The following is a 23,860-nucleotide window of genomic DNA, read 5'->3' as shown; positions in this document are numbered from 1 at the left end:
CATGCTTTCAGAGCCAACCACCAGCCATGTATCCCCCTACTAGTTTACATGTTGTGACGCCCAGCAATAGCCTTTAAAGATGAATTACAGAATACCGATCGTTGACCGCCAAAAGACGTCAGAACTGCGTATTTCCCTGGGAAAAAAAATGGCATTTATCAAAACGCCAATGCACTAATACGCACAAAAAAAATCCTCTGATCTAATACAGTGTTGTTGATATGAGCGGCTTGGTGGGATGGGGCCAAGATTCGGTGTGAAGCATCAACTCCGAAATCACGCGCGGACATGAAAGATGGTTTTGAATGTTTTCACAATCGACTCGCATTACCTCGCAATGGCACCACTGTAAACTAGCACCCAGTGACGCAGTGATGCTACTGATCTAATTTGGATTGGTTTGAAAACTTGGGCCTCCTCCAGCCCTCTTCCACTCTTTAACCTAGTGACACCGGACCGGTCTCTCTCTCTCCTGTTTATTTCATTTGGCATGGTTCTCTTTCTTTCTGTCTGTCCACTTGTTTATTGTGGTGAGAGCCTGGTTTCCGCTGGCCTCATGCAGTCTCAGGAAGGTCACATTTCTGTTGTCTTCCTCCATTAATTTCTCTCTCCCTCTCGGTCTCACCATCTTTCTTTTCTACTCCAGCTCTCTTTCAACACATGCTCATCTATTCATTACTCCATCTTTACTCCAGCACCTGCTCCCGCTCGCTCTCTCGAGGGTTCCTTTAATGCATCATGCAGTGATATGCAACTGAGCAAATACCGGAAAAACGCAGGTATCCTTTTCCCCCCATGACGTTGATCTTAAATGAAAGACTAGTCTCGTCTAACAAAACACAGACGCAAAACAGGAAAAATCTGTTCTCCCTTCCTTCTCCCGTTTCCTGTCGTGGAAATTCTATTGGCTTTGACAAACAGAAGACAAAGAGCTGGATAGAAATGGGAGGATGTGAGGTTCTTTCCTATTGGCACGTTTGTTCATTGTTATGGTTCAAATCAGTATTAACAATGACTCGTTATTTAGGTTGATGTCATCTGTTGAGTACTTAAAAAGGCATTTCAAGTAGAGGTTTGAAGAGTGACGGGTGCAGGTTTAATGGAGTGTAAAATGTGCCAATCACCAACATTTGGAGAGGAGCACAACAGTGAATGTACTCTAAACGCAACTAGATAGATTTGATTGTGTCCTTACTAGTCTTAAACAGTGTTGGTGTGCATGTGTGTGTCATACATACAGTCAGCTTTAATTTTTGTATGTGCACAGTATCTGTACTTACATCGTTGTATTTATTTTATTTACTGTATGCTCTTTTAGTCCATTTCCGACAAAGTTGGGGTGTTTGTATGTGTTCCTGCCTCTGCATGTGCACGTGCGGGAAGGACAATGCAAAACTCCTCTATTTTCTTCCCTGCAAGTCTACACTTGTTGTGACAGGAAGTGCCCGAGGGCCCTTATGCGGGTCATCCTGACGTTAGTGAACTTGGACAGACCCGCGAAACAGGAATCCACCCCTTCTCCTTCATTCCTTCCATCCTCCACCTGATATCAATCTGGGATGGCTGGAGAAGCCTCTTCACCTATCTCATCGTTCTCCGATTGCGACATCAGTGAAAAGGATGTTTTTTTTTAACGTTGTTGTTTAGTCGTCACAGTTCATTTCCTGTGATGATGATAATGGCATCATTGCACCCTTCAGCTGTGAGGGGAGCACACCTGGGTTCAAATAGTTTTGTTTTCTTTCAAATTAACATTAGCTTAAACCAGTCTGGAGTGTCAGATGGGCAGAGTTTGCACTTTTGAAATGATTCAATTGTTTCTATTGAGCCAGGGAAGCTAAACAAATCGCACAAAATCTTTGAAAGGAAAACAAATACAATTTCAATTTGAATAATGCCCGATAAGCCGGTTTTTGGAGGACATATTGGCAAGGGGCCTCCAAACACTGGCTTCAAGGTAATTATCACTTTTATACAACGGGTTACCATCATATTCAAATAATGATTTACATATTTTCATAAAAAAATGTTATTTTGATAAATGTATTCATACTATTTCATCCTTCCACAAGATATAGTCCCTACACAAATTTAGGGTTGCTCCCCAAGCCAGCTGGTCGTTTGTTCTATCGGTTCAGTTTCCAGAGACGTGACCCAGCGTTCTTATCCCTTGTTTGCTAGCTAGCCAACTACGGCTAACTTACAATCATGTCAAAAAAGTGCAGCAAGAATAACAGCAAAATAGCTGCATTTGCATTTAAGCCGTTTTCTAGTGACATCTATTTGGATACATCCATAACAATGAGCTAATGATGCACAATTTCGACTGGCATAGAAAATGTGCTCTCTCGTCAGGACACTGTTGTTCAGAGCCAACAACACAGCTAACACAATCACTTCAAACTGAAGCTGGAAAGAAAGCAAACTAGCTGCACTTCGTTTCGTTTGACCTGTTTTCTATTGATAGTTATTTGTACAGTGGTTGCTCCACTAAAATATTTTCGATTATGCTGCGGGACTTAGAGGTCATTTGTGGTTTAGTACGGTACCCTGCATCACTACTTCATTGCTCCAGACCAGCGCAAGGGGGAGTTAGAGCACTGATTATGCTTTTAGGTCCCAAGGTGCTACTGTGTCTCTAACTGACAATGAATGGCCGACAAAAACCTGAATAGAAACTGATAATTGTGCACGACTTCAGTATTACTTACTAAAGCGGTTGTTACACTAAGGTTTTTATTCTAAGAGAAACTTAGACTACAATTAGTATGTGGAAATGTTAGGATTATTTTGCTCTTACTGTAGTACTGTAGCCTACTCCCGACCGGTCACGTTGTACAGCGCCTGAGTGACGCAGAGGTCTAAGACACTGCATCGCAGTGCAAGCTGTGATACAGGCGCTGGTTCAATACCCATGCCGGCCTCGACTGGGAGACCCAAGACATGACTGTAGGTTTTTGGTTTATCTCCCTCTAAAAACAATCTGGCTTTATTTACAAATTATTAACAATGTCTCACCCCATGTTCAAGAATGGCACTTTTCACACTCATTTTACGATATTTGAAAATGAAATCATCTCCAAAATATTGTTATTTTTTAAACAAAGTGATTATTATTCATTTAGAATTATATCAAATCCCCTTGGATATTCTCAAATCAAAGTTTATTTGTCATGTACACACACACACACACACACACACACACACACACACACACACACACAGGTGTAGTAGACCTTACAGGGAAATGCTTTCTTACAGGCTCAAACCAATAGTGCAAAAAATGTATTAGGTGAACAATAGGTAAGTAAAGAAATAAAAACAACTGTAAAAAGACAGTGAAAAATAACAGTAGCGAGGCTATAACAGTAGCGAGGCTACATACAGGCACCGGTTAGTCGGGCTGATTGAGGTAGTATGTACATGTAGATATGGTTAAAGTGACTATGCGTATATGATGAACAGAGAGTAGCAGTAGCGTAAAAGAGGGGTTGGCGGGTGGCGGGACACAATGCAGATAGCCCGGTTAGCCAATGTGCGGGAGCACTGGTTGGTTGGGCCAATTGAGGTAGTACACACATGAATGTATAGTTAAAGTCACTATGCATATATAATAAACAGAGAGTAGCAGCAGCGTAAAAGAGGGGTGGGGGGGGGCACACAATACAGATAGTTCAGGTAGCCATTTGATTACCTGTTCAGGAGTCTTATGGCTTGGGGGTTAAAACTGTTGAGAAAGTCACATCTTTCCAGTACTCCTCACCCCGCCCCAAACTCCACCCTTAACAGTTATCATTCAAAAACAAGCTGTTTATCTAAAAAAAAATGACATTGTGACCAAAGAGAACAGACGAAAGAGACATTGTTTTCATCATGCCAGCTTCTTTCTATGGTGCTGCCCATTCCAGGGTTAAGACCGTAACCACGAGAGGACTTGAAAATGAGCCAGAGCTGAGAGGATCACCAAAAGTATTTGTTCCAGTGCATTTTCCTCTTTTTTAAAAATGCTATAGCCTAGCAATGTGTAGGCATAGTGTGTATAAAATCCATAATTAAATAAAAGGTTGAATCACATTTTTTTTTTTTTACTAATTATTGTGTACTAAAAACGGGAATGTGTTTATGCAGAGCATACAACCATGCCGACAACCATCCGTGGAGATCAGTGGACAAAGGGCTGGACAACGGGGCGCACCGAAAAAAAAAAACGCATGGTTGCCAAGAAAGCATTCAGCTTTACTAGATTCTTAAAATGTGTATGCAGCATGTGTGTTGGAGTCACTTTTAATTCTTAGTTGATCTACCCTTTCTATCATAGGCCACTGTAATCGATGGGGGCTCAGTGAGGCACCATTCTGCTCATCTGATGAAGGTGCACATGAATCAGATTCAAACTTTGAAGACTGAGATCGAGTCATTGAAGGCAGACCAGCAGAAAGAGAAACATTATCTGAGGGCAGAGATACGGGCAACAGCTGATGCATTGGTCCAGAGTCAGGTGGCATTGGTGGAGAGTCAGGCGGAGAACGACACGTTGAAGAGGGTGAGGAACGAGATGGGAGTCACAATCCATGACAGGCACACCTGTGAGCACTGGAACTCCACCTCCGACATTCAGAGTCAACATACCTGGCGGGTACGTCAGGTCGTCGGTTCACTCTGACATTTCCATTCCTCTTCTTCAGAACATGACCAACTGCTCACCAGGCACAGCATGGGCCGTTCGGACCGTTATGCTGCTCTGCTATTCCAAGGATGTGTAACCGAAGAGCGATACCATGAGTGGGCACAGAATACCAACTGGGATGGGTCCCGAGGCAAATGTTGCTTACTAGTGAACCTGCGGGTGTTCATCATTAATACTGTGTCTCAGAAGTTCTGTACATGACTGAAGCAACCCGAAAAAAAATTCAAGACGGAGTTAAAGAGTACTTCAGGTCACTGAGAAAGTCTGGACATGGCTTGTCCTCCCTTATGTGAGGAATTAGGCCCTTTCCCATGTTTACTACAGTATGTACTGTAGGCTATGTTTACTTGTCAGACTGCACAGTAGTCTCATAAACATGCTTTATTATCCAAATGTAAAAGCAGTAATGTATTTCTGTACAGTACTGTATTTCTTAAATCAGCATTTTATGCTTTTGTTAATAAAATAATGATAAAAATACTCTTTCGAAATGCAGATGTTTATTTAGTTACGGATCCATAACGAATTACTATGGGAATAAATATCACTGAATTACAGAGATATTGGAACAAACAAAAGAAGGTAGACAAAGTGTTGCTTACAGGAAAATACTCCTTCAAACACATACTTTCACGTTGTACAGCGCCAATATGGCTATTATTAGCAGACCTATATTTTGGCCTTTATAAATATTATTTTGACCTTTATTCAGATTACAATTGTTCACTGTTGTTTTTTTGAAAACAAAATAATCTCAAAAACATCGTTATATATAGCCTACCTGCTGTGGACAACTATTTCAGCACCGTTTTGCGCTGCTCCGAGACAAGCATGGAGAAACTAAAATGTTCAATTATATTCCATGATATTCTTAAGATATGTGTTGACTGAAGCAAGTGATGTCTGCTAAATAATCAAGTTGATGGCACAGTCATATAGCCTCGGCACCTACATAAAGCTGTGTGTGGACGACGTCATGTAACCGCAAAATGTCGGATAAAGCATATACTGTACAGTACTGTATTTCTTCATCAGCATCTTTATGCTTTCGTTAATAAAATAATGATAAAAATACTCAAAATGCAGATGTTTATTTAGTTATGGATCCATAATGAATTACTATGTGAATAAATATCATTGAATTGCAGAAATATTGGAACAAAGCTGTCTAATAAAGGTAAAATTGTTGCTTACTGGAAAATACTCTTTCAAACACACACTGTACAGTACCATCATGGCTATTAGCAGGTAGCTGGACAATAGACTTGCCTAGAAGGAGGGTAGGGGGAGCATTCTGTCGTCAAATGTATTTCTTAGTTAGGTTGGCTGTATCACAACCGGCTGTGATTGGTTGCATTTTACATTTTATCCACCAGAAGAGACTAAATAAATACAACAAAAAGTATTATTATTATGTCCCATAGGGCGACACACAATTGGCCCAGCGTTTCTCTCCCTCTAAAACCAGAAATAAATGTTTTGGCCTTTACAAATATTATTTTGGCATTTATTCAGATTACAATCGCTCACTTCTTGTTTTTTTGAAAATGAAAACCTCAAATATCGTTATATATTATCAAGTTGATGGCACAATCATATAGCCCGGCACCTACATAAAGCTGAGTGACTCACTCATTCATGGCTTTGAATCAAAATAAATAAGTACCAATATTCTTTCTGATAGTCTTTAATAAAGAAATGTTTTCGTTATCCTGACCTGAACTGTCACTCCCTGATCTGTTTCACCTGTCCTTGTCTCCATCCCCAGGTGTTGCACATTTTCCCCATTATCCCCTGGGTACTTATACCTATGTTCTCTGTTTGTCTGTTGGTCTTGTTTGTCAAGTCAACCAGTGGTTCGTCTCAGCTCCTGCTTTTCCCTAGTCTCTCTTTTTCTCGCCCTCCTGGTTTTGACCCTTGCCTGTCCTGACTCTGAGCCCGCCTGTCTGACCACTCTGCCTGCCCCTGACCCTGCCTGCCGTCCTGTACCTTTGCCCCTTCTCTGGATTATCGACCCCTGCCTGCCTTGACATGCCCGTTGCCTGCCCCTGTTTCTGTAATAAACATTGTTACTTCAACAGTCTGCATTTGGGTCTTACCTGAAACGTGATATGGACACCATGTACAGTATTATAATAGCCCTCCCGATTGGCGCAGCAGTCTAAGAAACTGCATCGCATTGCAAAACGCGTTGCTACAGATGCAGGTTTGATACCCATGCCGGCCACCAACGGGAGACCCATATGTAAATATTGGCGGTCACGTCATTGAAAAAAATATTTTGCGATATACTGTAGGCCTACCGTTGGCGACATGAGTCTCACTAGTGTTGAGTAATGTGCTGTTAGAAGTGGTGTAGGTCTTATTTATTTAAAAAGAGCATATTGAAGTTAGAACCAGTAGGATTTGAAGCAATCGCCTACCCGCTGTGGTCAACTATTTTAGCACCGTTTTGCACTGCTCTGAGACAAGCATGGGGACTGGTCTTGATAAATCAATGAGATTTTTATTTTCACTGAATCTCCATGTGGGTATTGGTTAGACTACAATTAGGGTGTAGTAATGTTATGCTCTTAGTACTGTAGCCTACTCCCGACCATCACATTGTACAGAGGGTTTTTTGTTTTTATTGGAATAGAAACACCATAATAATAATCAAATTATTAAGCAACATTTCTTTAGAATCAGTCCCATATACTATGTTCTTACAAAAAAAGGTTTTAAATTCTCTAGTACAGCCACTATTGAAGGCTATCAAATGCTTCTCAAATATGCCCTTTGGTGGTCAAACTAGCACTAACTAGCTTTAATGGTTACAATGGCTGACACTTAAATAACATGTCAGTTTATAATAATAAGGCACCTCAGGGGTTTGTGATATATGGCCAATATACCACAGCTAAGGGGTGTGTCCAGGCACTCCGCGATGCGCCGTTCCCGAGAACAGCCCTTAGCTGTGGTATATTGGCCATATACCACACCCCTTGTGCTTAATTATATTCCACCCTTACCCCTTTGGCTCTGTCTATTCATCTGTAGGTCTCCCTGTCTGTGTGTCTTTGGTGGAAAAACGTTGACACTTTATGACCAGCTGTGTGTTATGCATTACAAAGACATAGTGTATTATGAATGCATTATAGCCTTTTGAGCATTCGCAGACTGCTATAAACAGAAACAAGCTGTTATGAACAGTTATAGCAAGCCAAATAATGCATACTCATACTTTGAATGTGAACTCAGCGTAATGTGACTAAGGGGATTGGTTGAGTTTATCAAAGAGCTCACCTGACAGACAGACTCTGGTTACAGGAGACTGTGGGGCGGCCGGTGACCTCCTAAAAACACAGAAGAGAGAGGAGAGAAACACTGGATATCAGTGCGGCACTGTACACATGTACACATACATGTGCATGGACAAATGCATACCTGCGAGGAAACACACACACACATACTTTGATGTACACACTTATAATTTTATATTTTGCTTGAATAAGACCTAAATAGAATTCATTATCATGGGATTTAAGTATCAGTCCTGTGGTAATGCTAATATCTGTGTTTGCAATAGTTATTAGCTTGAGGACTTCGCTTTTAGGATTTTGTATTTACAATACAATCACTTTGCATTGCATGGAGACAGTGGTTGTTTCATACACACACACACACACACACACACACACACACACACACACACACACACACACGTATACATACAGTGGGGCAAAAAAGTATTTAGTCAGCCACCAATTGTGCAAGTTCTCCCACTTAAAAAGATGAGGCCTGTAATTTTCATCATAGGTACACTTCAACTATGACAGACAAAATGAGAAAAGAAATCCAGAAAATCACATTGTAGGATTTTGAATGAATTTATTTACAAATTATGGTGGAAAATAAGTATTTGGTCACCTACAAACAAGCAAGATTTCTTGTTATCAGTATAAAAGACACCTGTCCACAACCTCAAACAGTCATACTCCAAACTCCACTATGGCCAAGACCAAAGAGCAGTCAAAGGACACCAGAAACAAAATTGTAGACCTGCACCAGGCTGGGAAGGACCACCAAATCATTGGTGGTCTATATGTTCCTCCTACCCAAGCTGGGAGTGTCGACACGGCTGATTAACCTCCTCAGAAGTCCACTCTCACAGAACAAGTGCAAGGGAACAGACCACTAAGAAAAAGGACACTGACATCGTGTGGACAATCAGAGACTTCCGCCATCGGCTATACCTCCTAAGCGGAACTCAGTCCACTAAGAGATACCCAATGGAGAACTTCAAATAATTACACCATTATAATTCTGACCCATAAGAGCGGCAGTTCGAGACAAAGTATTAGGGCTAAACTAAGCATAGTTTACAAATGTATCCAAGTGTGCTTTTCTCTCGTGCACTCTCTCTCTCTCTCTCTAAATCCCCATCTTGTGTAACGTGTCATATTGTGTTGGTCCTGTTTCACTGTACTAAGTTCTAATCAATAGCCTTAACTGTGTGTTTGTGAATGTGTATCTTATGTTATAATTTAGCTTGTTAGTAAATAAATTAATCTCAATTGTTGTGGTTCGGAATGATTTAGTGAGAACCGGGTTTGTGCAGATTTACGAATTAAGCGACGTTCAGGATGAGACTGTAGAGGATGTTAATTAATTGGCGACGGCTATGAAATCAATATTCTGATATTCTTTGAGTTCATTTGGGAAACGGTAACTCATTAAACAAACTTTTCCCATGGTGCCCCAGGTTACTGAGTTAATAGTTGCCTTATTACTTTAATCACGTAATTAGAGAAACAGTTCATTATTTGATGAATAGCAGTCCTCACATTAAATGATCCAACATTAAGACAATGAACAGAGCAAAGTAGAGAGAGATCCTTCATGAAAACCTGCTCCAGAGCGCTCAGGACCTCATGCTGGGGGGAAGATTCATCTTACAACAAGACAACGACCAAAAGCACACAGCCAAGACAATGCAGGTGTGGCTTTGGGACAAGTCTGAATGTCCTTGAGTGGCCCAGCCAGAGCCCGGACTTGAACCCGATTGACCATCTCTGGAGAGACCTGAAAATAGCTATGCAGCGACACTCCCCATCCAACTTGACAGAGCTTGGGGGGGTCTACAGAGAAAAATGGGAGAAACTCCCCAAATACAGGTGTGCCAAGCTTGTAGCGTCTTACCCAAGAAGACTCGAGGCTGTAATCCCTGCCATAGGTGCCCTCAACAAAGTACTGAGTAAAGGGTCTGAATACTTATATTAATGTGATATTTAAGTTTTTAATTTTGTATAAATTAGCAAAAATCCTAAAATCACTATGTGCAATGCCAAGCATCGGCTGGAGTGGTGTAAAGCTCGCCGTCGTTGGACCCGTTCTCTGGAGTGATGAATCACGCTTCACCACCTGGCATTCTGACGGACAAATCAGGGTTTGGTGGATGCCAGGAGAACGCCAGCTGCCCCAATGCATAGTGCCAACCGTAAAGTTTGGTGGAGGAGGAACACTGGTCTGGGGCTGTTTTTCATGGTTCGGATTAGGCTCCTTAGTTCCAGTGAAGGGAAATTTTAACGCTACAGCATTCAAAGATATTCTAGACAATTCTGTGCTTCCAACTTTGTGGCAACAGTTTGGGGAATGCCCCAACTCCATATTAATGCCCATGATTTTGGAATGAGATATTCAACGTGTCCACATACTTTTGGTCATGTAGTGTAAAAATACACTACATAGTTCATGTAAGGAAATCAGTCAATTGAAATACATTTATTAGGCCCTAATCTATGGATTTCACATGACTAGGCAGGGGTGCAGCCATGGATGGGCCTGGATCCCCACAAAATAACTTTATTACAGACAGAAATACTGTTTCATCAGCTAAATTCCGATGTACCAATTAAAATATACAAGTTAAATGGGTTTCAAATCGCATTTTCAACTCTACTCATGGTAATGTCACAAAGAAAGTTGGGTTATATAGAGAATATGCCCACTCTGGTATTGGCACATGCTCTCTAGCCAACAGCTCACAGTTACAGTGCGGGTAGGCTACTCTACATGATGAGATTATTATGGACAAAAGAGTGAGATTATTTTTATTTGTCAAACGGCAGCCAAGCATCGATCATCATGCCACCAGAATAAGATCCTTGATATTTATTGGACATGAGCGTCAACCTCATCACAGTGCACTTTCACCACCCTGTGAAGTTCATCGTAACTTATTTCATCTGTTGCCTTATAATCTGCATGCTTTCCCGAGTCAAGGACCACACAATATATGTCATCACGTTAATCCAAGTTCACTTCGGTATGATGGTTATGATATCAATGTTTGTGCATAAATGCGTTTCTGCCGCCATTTCTCGCATAATTCATTTTACACACAAAAAGATCCCAACTCGTCTATTTTTTTTTTTTGTCGACATTTGTAAAGGTTCCATCATCAACTAAGGAAAATACATAAGCCAAAAGCCGACAAATAAAAAAAGTGGAAAATATCCTGATGGAAATTCTGGTTATTTCAATCACATTCATCTTTCTACTCATATATACACAATGCAAAAAATTAATAAAGGGAACACTTAAACAACACAATGTAACTCCAAGTCAATCACACTTCTGTGAAATCAAACTGTCCACTTAGGAAGCAACACTGATTGACAATAAATGTCACATGCTGTTGTGCAAATGGAATAGACAACAGGTGGAAATTACAGGCAATTAGCAAGACACCCCCAATAAAGGAGTGGTTCTGCAGGTGGGGACCACAGACCACTTCTCAGTTCCTATGGCTGACAAAGGGATGTTTTGGTCACTTTTGAATGCTGGCGGTGCTTTCACTCTAGTGGTAGCATGAGATGGAGTCTACAACCCACACAAGTGGCTCAGGTAGTGCAGCTCATCCAGGATGACACATCAATGCGAGCTGTGGCAAGAAGGTTTGCTGCGTCTGTCAGCGTAGTGTCCAGAGCATGGAGGCGCTACCAGGAGACAGGCCAGTACATCAGGAGATGTGGAGGAGGCCGTAGGAGGGCAACAACCCAGCAGCAGGACCGCTACCTCCGCCTTTGCGCAAGGAGGAGCACTGCCAGAGCCCTGCAAAATGACCTCCAGCAGGCCACAAATGTGCATGTGTCTGCTCAAACGGTCATAAACAGACTCCAGAACCCAACACCGTGCAGGACGTTTTTGAAATTTGCCAGAGAACACCAAGATTGGCAAATTCGCCACTGGCGCCCTGTGCTCTTCACAGATGAAAGCAGGTTCACACTGAGCACGTGACAGCACGTGACAGACGTGAATGTTCTGCTGCCTGAAACATCCTCCAGCATGACCGGTTTGGCGGTGGGTCAGTCATGGTGTGGGGTGGCATTTCTTTGGGGGGGCCGCACAGCCCTCCATGTGCTCGCCAGAGGTAGCCTGACTGCCATTAGGTACCGAGATGAGATCCTCAGACCCATTGTGAGACCATATGCTGGTGCCCTGGGTTCCTCCTAATGCAAGACAATGCTAGACCTCATGTGGCTGGAGTGTGTCAGCAGTTCCTGCAAGAGGAAGGCATTGATGCTATGGACTGGCCCGCCCGTTCCCCAGACCTGAATCCAATTGAGCACATCTGGGACATCATGTCTCGCTCCATCCACCAACGCCACGTTGCACCAGACTGTCCAGGAGTTGGCGGATGCTTTAGTCCAGGTCTGGGAGGAGATCCCTCAGGAGACCATCTGCCACCTCATCAGGAGCATGCCCAGGCGTTGTAGGGAGGTCATACAGGCACGTGGAGGCCACACACACTACCTAGCCTCATTTGGACTTGTTTTAAGGACATTACATCAAAGTTGGATCAGCCTGTAGTGTGGTTTTCCACTTTAATTTTGTGTGTGACTCCAAATCCAGACCTCCATGGGTTGATAAATTTGATTTCCATTGATAATTTTTGTGTGATTTTGTTGTCAGCACAATCAACTATGTAAAGAAAAAAGTATTTCATAAGAATATTTCATTCATTCAGATCTAGGATGTGTTATTTTAGTGTTCCCTTATTTTTTTGAGCAGTGTATTTACACACACACATTACAACACTTCATATCTATCCCCTTACCTCATTTAACTCCTTGGATTTCAATATTACAACTACAAAAGTACACATACCCAGGAGCAATTCAAAGTAGCAAGTTTTGTACAATTAGAAATGGCTTGTAGGCCACTTTCAGGAAGTATTCATACCCCTTGACTTATTCCACATTGTTGTGTTACAGCCTGAATTCAAAATGGATTGATCATCCATCTACACACAATACCCCATAATGACAAACTGAAAAAATGGTTTTTAGACATTTTTGCAAATGTATTGAAAATGAAATACAGATCTCATTTACATAAGTATTCACACCCCTGAGTCAATACATGTTAGAATCAATTTTGGCAGCGATTACAGCTGTGAGTCGTTCTAGGGAAGTCACTCCTAGATTGTACACTATTTGCACATTATTTTTTTTATTCTTCAAGCTCTGTCAAGTTGGTTATTGATAATTTCTAGACAGCCATTTTCAAGTCTTGCCATACATTATCTAGCCGATTTAAGTCAAAACTCTAACTCGGCCACTCAAGAACATTCTATGTCTTCTTGGTAAGCAACTCCAGTGTATATTTGGCTTTGTGTTTTAGGTTACTGTCCTACTGAAAGGTGAATTTGTCTCCCAGGGTCTGTTGGAAAGCAGATGAAACCAGGTTTTCCTCTAGGATTTTGCCTGTGCTTAGCTCCATTCGGTTTCCATTCGGTTTCTTTTTATCCTAAGTCCTTGCCAATGACAAACATACCCATAACATTATGCAGCCACCACCATGCTAGAAAATATTAAGAGTTACTCAGTGATTTGTTGTTTTGAATTTGTCAGAAACATAATGCTTTGGATTCAGGACAAAGTTCATTTCTTTGCCACATTTTTTGCAGTTTTACTTTAGTGCCTTATTGCAAACAGGATGGATGTTTTGGAATATTTTTATTCTGTACAGGCTTCCTTCTTTTCACTCTGTCATTTAAGTTACTATTGTGGAGTAACTACAATGTTGTTGAGCCATCCTTAGTTTTCTCCTATCACAGCCATTCAACTCTGTAACTGTTATAACGTTCCTTGTCAAATCCCTGAGCGGTTTCTGAATTAGGAAGCAACTGAATTAGGAAGGACGCCTGTGTCTTTGTAGTGTGTGGGTATATTGAAACACCATCCAAAGTGTAATTAATGACTTCACCATGTTCAAAGGGGTATCCAATGTCTGCTTTAAAAAAAAAATGTTTTACCCATCTAGCAATAGGTTGCCTTTTTTGTGAGGCATTGGAAAACCTCCCTGTTCTTTGTGGTTGAATCTGTATTTGAAATTCACGGCTTGACAGAGACCATACAGAGAAATATATGTGTGGGGTACAGAGATGACATAGTCATTCAAAAATCATGTTAAAGACTATTATTGCTCAGACTTCCATGCAACTTATTATGTGACTTGTTAAGCAAATCTTGACTCCTGAACTTATTTAGGCTTGCCATAGCAAAGGGTTTGAATACTTATTGACTCAAACACATTTCAGCTTTCATTTTTAAACAATCTTGAAAAATGTCTAAAAACATAATTCCACTTTGACATTATGGGGTATCGTGTGCAGGCCAGCGACACAAAATCTCAATTTAATCTATTTCAAGTTCAGGCTGTAAACAAACAGAAATGTGGAAAAATTCAAGGGTGCGAATACTTTCTGAAGGTGGTGTCTCAGTCTGAAATCATCAACTTGACATGACTGCCACCTAGTGGTTGATTGAAACCTCAGGTCAAACTCTCTCCCGTATATAATTCTCCAGCACACTGGTTACACCCACTGATATGTGTGTTCTTATGTTGCATTTACCCAGTGGTAAAACTTTTCAGTCCACTAAACCACACTAAATTCATCAGCCACAAAGACTTACCAAGTTTCAGGGCAGACATAACACACCTTTATTTATTTGTGGATTTAGATAACTATATAAATGCATTGCATACAAATTCAATGTACATACTACATGCATGAGTTATTACATTTCAGACGGAAGCAAATTGTAGGTTCCCTTACTTATTGGAGGTGCATTGTACATTGGTCAAGGTGGTGAAGTTGTTCCTCACTGTGCGAAGACTGGCAAGAACCTTAAGCCAGAGAGCACGTCTAATGTTAAATCACATAATCATTCTGTAATAATCCATAATCATTCCAATAATTTTTTATTTTTTATATCTCAATGTAGATTCATAAATGGAGGAAATGTTTACCTGAGCAAAAGGAGTCACAATCAGGTCCTCCCCATGCCTGAAGGGAAACAATAAAGATAGCGCTGTAATCAACCCTAGGGCCTAATGAATACATTTCAATTGACTGATTTCCTTATATAATATTACTATAACGAACAAAAAATGTAAATGCAACATGCAACAATTTCAACGATTTACAGTTACAGTTCATTTAAGAAAATCAGTCAATTGAAGTGCACTCATTAGGCCCTAGGGTTTAATACAGAAAGACATACTCCACAGCAGTGTATATATGTATCCAATACGCATTCCAATATTCCAAATCATGCATTTGTACGAGTATTTGAAACGGAACTATATTAAAATACATATTTCACCCCAAGGTAAAAAAAATCCAACACTACTTTAGAAGCAGACTCACAGTTCTCCAGCGACCGAGGAGTTGCGGGACAACTCGCGGGACTTGGGCGACAGGTCGTAGTCCGAGTCGGAGCGGTAGAGGAAGGACTCGCGGCGCTGCCCGTGGCTCCCCATGTTGGAGTGCAGGACCAGGCCGGAGCTCGGGGATGCCTGGGGGTCCGACGGGCTGCAGCACGACGGGGAATTCTCCACATCGAAGCTGCAATAAGACACAGGAGAGAGAGAGAGAAAAAACTGACGTCAGACTCACAGCGATGCACCTAGAATCGAGTGGTGAAGATCAGGGAAAAGGAGAGTAAGAATAGTCCACCCCAAAGTGGCAATTTTCCAGCAAACAGTGTAATCATAAGCAATTAAATATTGAATACTGAAATCAGTGGAAAACATAGACTGTGAGGCCATTGGGGTTTTAGGCTAGGTTTCTGTAAAGCACTTTGTGACAACTGGGGATGTAAAAAGGGCTTTACAAAAACAGTTGATTAATTGAATAGGTGACACAGTGATGTGAACTACTGTATGACAGGACCTGTATAGTTAAATGCTAAAATGTTTATTCTATACTACGGAGCCATTTACTTTATGTTCGTATTCTTGTATTTTATTTCTTATTGTTGCGTTGTTCGAGAAGGAACCTGCAAGTATACATTTCGTTGGACAGTGTATACCATGTGTATCCTGTACATACGACTAATACAAATTGAAACCTGTACAGTAGGTGACAGAGAGATCATACAGTGATGCAAGAGAGGATTATCATTCACTGTCACGGAATTAACCAATCAGGTCATGACAAATAATGACTTAACCAATCGGGCCTGGACAAATAATTATTTTACCAAATCAGGTCATGACAAATGAGATTGACGGTAGTTTGATCAGATGAGTTGGCTGTGTTGTTCTATTGGGTCGGGGATCTTTTTACTCCTTCAACATCCTTGTTGGGCCTATATGTCTTATCAGTGAGGGTCTGAGAGATGTAGACAGTATTATACTATTTAATTCAATGTTCCGAGGATTCATTTGGGGGGACTGGGGAGGCAGATACATTGTGGGGATTGCCCCTTGCGACTGGATGTAATCGGCATTGAGCACAGAGAAAATTAATCCGCACACCAAATTTCGCTGCACAAAGCTAAGGCAGCAATGCCTTGTGTGTGTGTGTGTGTGTGTGATGCAGACGACACACGATTGGCTCATAAGCTGATGACGGATAATGAACAGATTTTCTCTACTGATGACGCTAAACATTACAAAGTGCCAGAGAGGTCAAGAGGTGAACAGCCGAGGCAGGTGAGCAGAGCAGATGCTAGATAGAATATCCTGCTCAGAGGGAGGGATACAAACAGAGGTGTACAAACAGAGATAAGGCACCAACTAAGTGGATGTGGATGTGTACAAACAGAGATAAGGCACCAACTAAGTGGATGTGTGTGTGTGTGCCTATTTATTTATATTTGATACGTGCACACTCCAAATCCAACATGCACCAAGCCACTACCCAAAAATGCTTTGTTGCCCTCTCCACAGTTAATATCAAACCATACCACAGCATGACCTTACGGTGCTACTAATGTATAGTCCACAGAACACTCGCTAATCCTCCAACAGCAGAACACACTACTGTACTACTTCATATAAAGCCTCACAGTTTAGCCTCTAGTGGCCTTATGACTCCAGGTTCCGTATTCACAAAGCCTCTCAGGGTAAGAGTGCTGATCTAGGGTCAGTTTAGCCTTTTAGATTATAATTATATGGACAGAGGGGACCTGATCCTAGATTCAGCACTCCTATTATGAGACGCTTGGGAATACTGACCCAACCTTTGACATCTATTTCCCCTCTACCACTCAGACTGCCTGGTAAATCAGTGCAGATCCTTAATGAAATTACACTGTTCCCATTTTAATATTTGCCCAACAGCATTTACCCCCACTGTAATCCCTACATGTTGGATTATCCCAGAACATATCTCCATATCTGAGGTATTTCCTACTCCCACACCCCCCAGCGACCATGAGATCAGATTGACATAATGGATGGCAAATACAAGCGTAGGAACACACACATTGACACACACACTTAATCTTACACTGAACCACGGCATGTTAGTAAAGTACATCATCTGTAAATGTGTATTCAAAGTTTTCACATTGCATTGCAAACACACAGCGGAATGCACCACCAAAGTAGCAATGTCTTTGCAAATCATTATTGTGCAAGGGCAGTCCTATCTGAAATGACTTCCTGTACAATAAGTAAATGTTGAAACAGAGCCATTCTACAATCTATCATACACAGGTATTTATGAAAATACTGCAACCTACCAATTTTTTTTTTTTTAAACGAATCAAGAAGAGTCACCTGTGAGTGGTGGAGGGGGAGCGACTCCTGACCACCTCTTCACTAAAGTCAAAGTGCACCCTGCCCCTGTGACAGATCGGTGACCTGGTGTACATCATCTCCCCTGCACCTCCTCCTCTCTCCTTTCTCCTCCGGATGGACATTTTGATTTCTCCTTTCTTTTAATCAAGTTATCAAACACACTCGGAGTACACACACACACCTCTCTTCTGATCTGATAGACACCACACTGACACTACGCTCTCTGCTCACGCACGCGCACAATATCCCTGAACAGAGGCCAACAGTGTGATGGCACAGGATTGGCTTGGCTGAGGGTAGAGCTGGGCTGGACTGCATGGAATGGATTGTCTCTCTCTGTCTTTTTCTGTTCCTGTAGTATGGCCAGTCATCTGACTCTTGGTTCCACTCTGTCTGTCTAAGGGAGGACATTACAAGATGATTGGTATCATAAGCAAGACAGAGAGTGATTGAAAGAGAGAGCGAGAGAGAGAATAAGTGAGAGATTAAAGAATAAAAGGACAGCACAGTCACCACCAGAGGGCGACCTTCGCCATGTAAAAATGTTTTGGCTGCGAGGTTAATTAAATGTCTGATATTGCTTAGTGGACTTCAGGAAAAAATCTAAACCATGGGTAGCATGTGAAAACTCTGCCTGATGCCTAAGTTCGATGCCATGCTTCCACCAGCACTTTGAAGCTATCAATACAGTACTGATCACAAGAGCATGATGATGCTAGCTTGTGCACCCATACGCGAATGTCTCAAAGACGACGACTAGCAATACTATTACTCATCTTAAAGTGGAACCGACAGCGTTTGAACTACTTTGCAGATATGAAACAAACAGGCAATCATAATATCTGTGAAAAACACCAAATACCCAGTTTATGCTAAAATGCCAGCTTTAAGATATTGAAACGACCCTGGGTTTATAAGCGGGGAAATCAACTCTGCCGCACGAGCATGCTTTTGCGGCATAGTCGATAGCGCGCCGGGGCTCGAAGGTCGAGGGTTCGAGACCTGCTCCCTGCTGTTTCATTACAATATTTTAAAAATGGGTTCTATTTGACTCAGAATTCCATGACATAACGGCATTGTAGTCAGAAAAAATGGATGTAGTTCAATGCATGATTAATATAGCTAATTCACCAATACATTTCTTGGTAGTCCAACAAATATTGCTATCAAGTTGTAAATCCCAGACGGCCTGATACACTGTTTGCTGCCTCCAGGCAGCCATTCGGGATGCACTGTTTCAGTTTCAATATTTTCGACAAAAAGACGAACGTAAATAAGGCTGGGAATGTCAATACAATCAAACTAGCAAGGGCAATGACCACAAGGCAGTCATAATGTGGCTAATAGGCTAGTGTATCTATTTATGTAGCAAGCTAAAAACACAGAGCCTAACGTTAGCTAGCTAGCTGCTGGGAGGATGTCAAATCATTGGATGAGTGGGTGAGTGGCCAACTTTCTCCCCCATATTGTTTTTCGGTGGCTACAGCTAGAGATGCAGGTGTCATTTGGTTAGCTAGCAAGAAATGTGAATCACTTTGATAGCTAGTTATGCTAAACTTTAACGGCTATTCACAGTTAGCATATCGCTTAGATGTCAATCAAATGTACAGTTGAAGTCGGAAGTTTACATACACCTTAGCCAAATACATTTAAACTCCGTTTTTCCACAATTCCTGACATTTAATCCCAGTAAAAATTCCCTGTTTTAGGTCAGTTAGGATCATCACTTTATTTTAAGAATGTGAAATGTCAGAATAATAGCAGAGAGATTTCAGGTTTTATTTCTTTCATCACATTCCCAGTGGGTCAGAAGTTTACATACACTCAATTAGTATTTGGTAGCATTCCCTTAATTAAACCATTTTTTGGGTCAAACGGTTCGTGGTAGCCTTCCACAAGCTTCCAACAATAAGTTGGGTGAATTTTGTCCCATTCCTCCTGACAGAGCTGGTGTAACCCGAGTCAGGTTTGTAGGCCTCCTTGCTCGCACACGCTTTCTCAGTTCTGCCCAGAAATTGTCTATAGAATTGAGGTCAGGGCTTTGTGACGGCCACTCCAATAGGGGTCATTGTCCAATTGGAAGACCCATTTGCAACCAAGCTTTAACTTCCTGATTGATGTCTTCAGATGTTGCTTCAATATATACACACAATTTTCTTACTTTATGCCATCTATTTTATGAAGTGCACCAGTCCCTCCTGCAGCAAAGCACCCCCACAACATGATTCTGTCACCACCGTGCTTCACGGTTGGGATGGCGTTCTTTGGCTTGCAAGCCTCCCCCTATTTCCTCCAAACATATCAATGGTCATTATGGCCAAACAGTTCTATTTTTGTTTCATCAGACCAGAGGACATTTCTCCAAAAAGTATGATCTTTGTCCCCATGTGCAGTTGCAAACCGTAGTCTGGCTTTTTTATGGCGGTTTTGGAGCAGTGGCTTCTTCCTTGTTGAGCGGCCTTTCAGGATATGTCGATATAGGACTCGTTTTACTGTGGATATAGATACTTTTGTACCTGTTTCTTCCAGCATCTTCACAAGGTCCTTTGCTGTTGTTCTGGGATTGATTTGCACTTTTCGCACCAAAGTACGTGCATCTCTAGGTTTTTCCAAGATGGCGTAGCAGTACAGATGTTGTTTGTCGTTCTCCCGTGTAAATTTTGTATTTGTCTTTTTTGTATATATTTCAACATATTTTCAATCTCTTTTTCCATTTTTAAATGAAATATCCCTTCCAGCAACCCACCTCACCAAATGTGATCAGCTATTTTTAGATCTAGCCATCAGAAGCTAACCAGCTAATTAGTTAGTAGCTAGTTAGTCATTGTTAGCGGCCTTTACCTTTAGCACAGACACCAGACACTTTTAGCCTGGATAATACTTGCCAGCCTGCACAGCGTGTTATCAACCCTGTGCATATCAGACTGTTTTTCTCCACTACAACACCGGAGTCCTGCCGTAAGCCCTGGACCACTACTCCTGATCTTCGCAGCTAGTTAATACAAAGTGGCACAGCCCCAAAGCTAGCCTTGAGCCCATATTCCGACCTGCTCAGTAGACCCTATGATCACCTGCTCCACAGCTGATGCCTCCCGGACTCTTCACTAACACGACTAGAATCCACAACACCACCGGATTCTTGCCGTAAGCTCTGGACCTTTGCATCGGATCATCGCTGCTCCCGAGTGGCTATAGTGGCTAACGCCCTTGTCCCAAATCGAGCACCAGTTAGCCACGAGCCCAACTCCCACACATGCAGTGACCTCACCCAGCATAACTAGTGCGTCCAGAGATGCAACCTCTCTTATCGTCACTCAGTGCCTAGGTTTACCTCCACTGTACCACTACCATACCCCTGTCTGTACATTATGCCCTGAATCTAACCTACCACACCCAGAAAACTTCTCCTTTTATTCTCGGTCCCCAACGCACTAGACAACCAGTTGATAGCCTCTAGCTGTACCCTCATCCTACTCCTCCTCTGTTCCTCGGGTGATGTGGAGGTTAACCCAGACCCTGCGTCTCCCCAGGCACTCTCATTTGTTGACTTCTGTAACCGTAAAAGCATTGGTTTCATGCATGTTAACATCAGAAGCCTCCTCCCTAAGTTTGTTTTACTCGCTGCTTTAGCACACTCCGCCAACCCTGATGTCCATGCCGTGTCTGAATCCTGGCTTAGGAAGGCCACCAAAAATTCAGAGATTTCCATCCCCAACTACAACATTTTCCACCAAGATAGAACTGCTAAAGGGGGAGGAGTTAGTCTGCAAAGTTCTGTTATACTTTTCAGGTCTATGCCCACACAGTTCGAGCTTCTAATTTAAAAAATGAATCTCTCCAGAAATATGTCTCTCACTGTTGCCGCCTGACCCCCTCAGCTCCCAGCTGTGCCCTGGACACCATATGTGAATTGATTACCCCCCCATCTTCAGAGTTCGTTCTGTTAGGTGACCTAAACTGGGATATGCTTAACACCCTGGCAGTCCTACAATCTAAGCTAGATGCCGTCAATCTCACACAAATTATCAAGGAACCCCAAATCCGTAAACATGGGCACCCTCATAGATATCCCGACCAACTTGCACTCCAAATGCACCTCTGCGGTTTTCAATCAGGATCTCAGTGATTACTGCCTCATTGCCAGCATCCGCTATGGGTCCGCGGTCAAACGACCACTCATCACTGTCAAATGCTCCCTAAAACACTTCTGCGAGCAGGCCTTTCTAATCGAACTGGCCCAGGTATCCTGAAAGGATATTGGCCTCATTCCGTCAGTAGAGGATGCCTGATTGTTCTTTAAAAATAATTTCCTCACAATCTTAAATAAGCATGCCCCTTTCAAAAAAAAATTGAACTAAGAACAGATATAGCCCTTGGTTCACTCCAGAATTGACTGCCCTTGACCAGCACAAAAACATCCTGTGGGGCACTGCACTAGCTTCGAATACTCCCCGCGATATGCAACTTTTCAGGGAAGTCAGGAACCAAAGACTAGCTTTTTCAAACAGAAATTTGCATCCTCTAGCTCTAACTCCAAAAGAGGGAAACTAAAGTCCATGGAGAATAAGAGCACCTCCTAGCTGCCTACTGCACTGAGGCTAGGAAACACTGTCACCACCGATAAATCCACGATAATCGAGAATTTCAAGAAGCATTTCTCTACGGCTGGCCATGCTTTCCTCCTGGCTACCCCAACCCTGGCCAACAGCTCTGTACCCCCCACAGCTACTTTCCCAAGCCTTCCCAGCTTCTCCTTCACCCAAATCCAGAAAACAGATGTTCTGAAAGAGCTGCAAAACCTGGACCCGTACAAATCAGCTGGGCTAGACAATCTGAACCCTCTTTCTAAAATTATCCGCCGCCATTGTTGCAACCCCTATTACCAGTCTGTCCAACCTCTCTTTCGTATCATCTGAGATCCCTAAAGATTGGAAAGCTGCCGCAGTCATCCCCCTCTTCAAAGGGAGTGACACTCTAGACCCAAACTGTTATAGACCTATATCCATCCTGCCCTGCCTTTCTACAATCTTCCAAAGCCAAGTTAACAAACAGATCACTGACCATTTCGAATCCCACCATACCTCTGCTGTTCAATCCGGTTTCCGAGCTGGTCACGGGTGCACCTCAGCCACGCTCAAGGTACTAAATTATATCATAACCGCCATCGATAAAAACACTGTACTGTGCAGCTGTCTTCATCGACCTGGCCAAGGCTTTCGACTCTGTCAATAATCGCATTCTTATTGGCAGACTCAACAGCCTTGGTTTCTCAAATGACTGCCTTGCCTGGTTCAACAACTACTTCTCTAATATAATTCAGTATGTCAAATCGGAGGGCATGTTGTCCAGACCTCTGGCAGTCTCTATGGGGGTTCAATTCTCAGGCAGACTCTTTTCTATGTATACATCAACGATATCGCTCTTGCTGCTGGTGATTCCCTGATCCACCTCTACGCAGAAGACACCATTTTGTATACATCTGGCCCTTTGGACATTGTGTTAACAAACCTCCAATCGAGCTTCAATGCCATAAAAACACTCCTTCCGTGGCCTCCAACTGTTCTTAAAATGCTCATAAAACTAAATGCATGCTTTTCAACCGATCGCTGCCCGCATCTGCCTGCCCGACTAGCATCACTACTCTGGACGGTTCTGACTTAGAATATGTGGACAACTACAAATACCTAGGTGTCTGGCTAGACTGTAAACTCTCCTTCCAGACTTATATTAAATCTCCAATCCAAAATTAAATCTGGAATCGGCTTCCTATTTCGCAACAAAGCCTCCTTCAAACACGCTGCGAAACATACCCTCGTAAAACTGACTATCCTACCGGTGTCATTTACAAAATAGCCTCCAACACTCTACTCAGCAAACTGGATGCGGTCTATCACCGTGCCATTGGTTTTGTCACCAAAGCCCCATATACCACCCACCACTGCGACCTGTATGCTCTCGTAGGCTGGTCCTCGCTACATATTCATCGCCAGATCCACTGGCTAATGGTCATCTATAAGTCTTTGCTAGGTAAAGTGCCGCTTTATCTCAGCTCACTGGTCACCATAACAACACCCACCCGTAGCACGCACTCCA

General features: G+C 42.3%; 1 protein-coding gene across 3 annotated transcripts in view; it reads right to left on the bottom strand.

Moving 5' to 3' along the window:
- Positions 1 to 23,860, bottom strand: part of LOC109874657 (cAMP-specific 3',5'-cyclic phosphodiesterase 4B) — a 115,763-nt gene that overhangs the window by 37,861 nt on the left and 54,042 nt on the right. For all 3 annotated transcript variants that reach the window (XM_031810507.1, XM_031810508.1, XM_020466661.2), the window contains 4 exons: positions 15,387 to 15,584; positions 14,987 to 15,023; positions 14,793 to 14,863; positions 7,973 to 8,022 (listed from right to left, as the gene is read on the bottom strand). In XM_031810507.1, the coding sequence (XP_031666367.1) occupies positions 7,973 to 8,022; positions 14,793 to 14,863; positions 14,987 to 15,023; positions 15,387 to 15,584 (356 nt within the window). The remainder of the gene's footprint in view (positions 1 to 7,972; positions 8,023 to 14,792; positions 14,864 to 14,986; positions 15,024 to 15,386; positions 15,585 to 23,860) is intronic.

Source organism: Oncorhynchus kisutch, linkage group LG30 (assembly GCF_002021735.2).
Source record: "Oncorhynchus kisutch isolate 150728-3 linkage group LG30, Okis_V2, whole genome shotgun sequence".
Classification (NCBI taxonomy): domain Eukaryota; kingdom Metazoa; phylum Chordata; class Actinopteri; order Salmoniformes; family Salmonidae; genus Oncorhynchus; species Oncorhynchus kisutch.
This window is presented reverse-complemented; position numbering and strand designations above follow the sequence as displayed.